A 3565-nucleotide genomic window follows, 5' to 3' on the forward strand; every position below is an offset into this window, starting at 1 on the left:
ATGAAGCCCACAGACACCTTATTAGTAATGCCAAGGGGGTTTCAGAAAGTTTGTGGGGGAAATTCCATGACCTTTCAATTCCATTTCCCGTGACCTTTTGGAAGTCCCTTCATCTATCTAGAACAATGGCTCCACACACCTACAAAATAAGCAGATGCCTGTTAATTAATGCACACCGTAACATGCATGCACATAATGGCAGGCACACATCCTTGACATGCGCGCAGTGACGACATCTTGCGAGGGCGTGCGCACCGATCCACACCCTGTTTTCGGGAAGCGAGTGTGCAACTTCGTCCCAGGCATCGCCCACAGTCCCATCAGCTGCCACCTGGGGTGGAGCCCACCGCAGCGGGGCCTTGTGGCTCAGGACAGCTGCTATTCCCCGGGGACGCCACACGAGGGCTCTCAACTTTGGCTGAGACTGACTTTGAGACTGCAGACAGACAGAGTTCAGGTTCAGAGGGGAGGGGCTGCTTCTCCACAGCCTCTCCCAACACACCCCAGCCTCTGGGTCCTCGGTCTCGGCTCCTGCGCCCGTGAACAGGTCGACTCATGGGTAGGCAGTTCCCAGGTCCCTGTTCCAAAAAGCCATTTTCTCACAGCACGGTCGGTCCAAGGCTAGACAGAAGAGGAGTTACCTGACAGTTGAGGTAAAGGCGGCTCACTAAGCCCTGTGGTCTCCCCTGCTGGCGGGAGGCAGCCAGGAAGTCCCTGTAATGCAGCCGGTCAAGAGAGAGCTGAGGGACTCTCTCAGCCCGTTTCTACCTCTCTGTTTCTCTGCCTAGTTCTCTCTTTGTTTCTTGTCGAATCTCATCTCTTCTATTCCTGCCCTTCTCCACGGCTGGACGTCTGTCTGTCAGTCATGCCGTCTCCTCTCTACGTCTCCTCACTTCGGGCTGGGCCCTAGAATGTGGGATGGACGACCCGCAGCTCCCTTGCCTCTGCACCCTGGGAGGTGCGAGGGTGGGTGAGGATGAGGGGTGGGTGCAAGGTCACATGTAGGGGCCGTTGGGCTGGGATCCCGTAAGGAACCTGCTCTTCCCTCCGTCCCGATCCTGCCAGCCGGTCCAGCCCACCAGCCCATCTCCATCACTATGGAAACCGGCAGCTGACTTCCTATTGGTGGGCAAGAGGGGAGGAGGAGGAGGGGGAAGGGAGGGCTGGCTCTCCCCCCTGCTCACCCCCGTTCTCAGGCTCAGCCCTTCTCCGAGCCCACCATCTCGGGGCTCCGGGCTGTAGGGGACCCCTGCAGTCCCCGGAGCTGAGTCCTGAGGGGCAGAGACTATGAGGCAAGCAGCCCATCGACCCAGGCCTCCTTAGGACAGCCTGGCTGCCTGCCATTGAGAGCGGCGGATAGAGGAGCCAAGATAAAGGACCACGGCGAACCACTGGGGACTACCCCAGCAGCTCCTGCGCACCCTAGTCAGGCTGAGAGGGGACGTGATGGATGGCCAGACTCACAGACGCAACGCTGACGGACACACAATGACAGGCATGCACACAGCCGCACAACACTGAGACACTCAGATACAACCAGTGACAGCATCACATACTGCTACAGCCCTGCAATACAGACACCACCACCCCACCCACAGAAACAACTGGTAACTCTGACACAGGCAGACAGTGACACCCACTGGGGGGGGAGGGGGTGCTCTACAAACAGCACGGACCCACACAGACAGACCTGGGGGCTGCACATACACACCCTCACCCGGGTGCCGCTGTTGGTGGCCTCTGCCTAGCCTCCCTGCCCCCACGGGGGACACCTTCCCTTCTCCACACCCCCATACACAACCACACGCAGACATAGCTTGCAATCCCCCGGCTTCAGCTCCGGCAGCCTCTCTCCGCTCCTTCGGCAGCCTCCCAGCTCAGGGAGGGAGACAGTTCAGCCAGCCTCGGATGGAGCCTCGGTGAAACAAGCTCAGAGAGACAGGGTCTGGCTGACCATGACCCTCGCCAGTTCCCCCACCGAGCTGGGTGATGTCCCTCGGCTCAGGTGCTGGGGTCCCTTGGCAAAACCATGGAGCCACTGACATCTCTCCCACGGCCTGGGGACCCCGGAGCCATGGAGTCGTGGGCACTGCCTGCCTGGCCGAGCTGCACTCCAGACCAGGGGGGACAGCCGGGCGCTGCTGATAGTCCGGCAGCTCGGCAGGTTGGAGAATGGAGGCCCAAGGAGGGCTCGGAGCCCGAGGCAGACCCGAGCCCCCAGCCTGTGGAGGGCACTGGTTCTGAAGAGGCATTGGCAGGGTTGCCTCTCCCGGGGCGACCAGCTGACAGCCCTGGACCCGGGCACCCGAAGCCGGAGGACAAGACGGTGGAAGCTTTCCCTACGGTAAGGGCTGGGGACGCAGGGTCTGCATGTTACGTAGATGCAAGGTGGGGGCTTCTTGTCATGCCCTCTGGCCTCGGGGCACGGCAGGGCAGGATGTGCAGCCTCTCTGCCCACCTTGCCTGTCTTCTTGGCCGGTCTGTCCCTGTCTGTGCACCTGTCTCTGTCATGTCTGTCTCTCCTTCTTTCGGCACTGATCTCAGGGACTCCATTTTTCTCCATCTGTCATTTGGGCTCTTGCTTCTGTCTACATCTGGCCCTGTCCCTGCCTTTCCCCCGTGTCTCTCTCTGTGACAATCTGTCTGTGTCTCTTTCATGTGTTTCTGTCTGTTTGTCCCCAGGGGCTGAGTATACTGGGGTGTGTGTGTGTGTGCGTGTGTTGAGGTGTGTGGTGGAATCGAAACCCAAGGAAACTGATGATTTAGGGAAAGGAGTTTGGGGCTGGGCTGACGGAGGCTTGAGTAAGGGAGGGCCAAGTTTGAGGGTGGGTGTCTCCTACAGAAGGTGTGTGTGTGTGTGTGGTGGTGGGGGAGCGATCAGTACTTTGGGGGAGCGTAGGGGACTCTGAAGTCATGAGGCGCCCGGAGGGGTTGAGTGGGAGTTGAACTGGCATTTCCAGCAGGCAGAGAAGATGGGCAGTGGGAAGAACCAAGGAGAGGCATGGAAGGGGCCCAGGGTCAGGACAGAGCAGCCCCTTCTCGGGCTCCTTGTGCTCCTCTCGAAGGCCTGGGGCACGGTGGGGAACCTTCCTGCCTCTGTGTCCCCACCGCAGACAGGTGGTGCTGCCACAGGGTGGGCTCTGACTGGGAGGGTGGGCTCCTGAGGCTGGGTGTCACCACCTCCTTTCCATGCCAGGCCAAGCGGAATGTGGGCTTGGGGAACAGGCCCCACCCGGAGCTACTGAGGGCCCTGGGGGAGCTGCAACAGCACTGTGCCGTCCTGAAGGAGGAGAATCAGATGCTGGTGAGGCTCGGAGAGTGGAGCTGGAAGCCGGGCCAGGCAGACTCAGACACCCTGCCCCTCTCCCAGGGCCTTCCCCACCCCACCCCACCCCAAGACACCCCTCCAACCAGGCACCACCTGGAAGGGACAGAATCCTAAGACCCAGGAGAGGGTGAACCCCTGTCTAGAGTTGCTGGGGCCCTGCTGTGACCTCAGGGCCCCCCGGGCTCAGGACCGGGCAGTTAGGGCAGAGCCTGGAGGCAGGGTGGGTGGGGGGACTCC

At 60.8% G+C, this 3565-nt stretch overlaps 1 protein-coding gene across 1 annotated transcript in view; it reads left to right on the plus strand.

The window, feature by feature from the left end:
• The first annotated feature begins 1215 nt into the window (after positions 1–1215).
• TSPOAP1 (TSPO associated protein 1) overlaps positions 1216–3565 on the plus strand; it is a 25291-nt gene continuing 22941 nt past the window's right edge. Inside the window, exons 1-3 of the mRNA XM_045299577.1 lie at positions 1216–2344; positions 3197–3304; positions 3429–3461. Of these exons, the coding sequence (XP_045155512.1) occupies positions 2030–2344; positions 3197–3304; positions 3429–3461 (456 nt within the window). The 5' untranslated portion in view covers positions 1216–2029. The remainder of the gene's footprint in view (positions 2345–3196; positions 3305–3428; positions 3462–3565) is intronic.

The sequence above is a fragment of the Echinops telfairi genome, unplaced genomic scaffold (genome assembly GCF_000313985.2).
Source record: "Echinops telfairi isolate 266 unplaced genomic scaffold, ASM31398v2 ScPeMD7_7458;HRSCAF=8496, whole genome shotgun sequence".
NCBI classification, from domain to species: domain Eukaryota; kingdom Metazoa; phylum Chordata; class Mammalia; order Afrosoricida; family Tenrecidae; genus Echinops; species Echinops telfairi.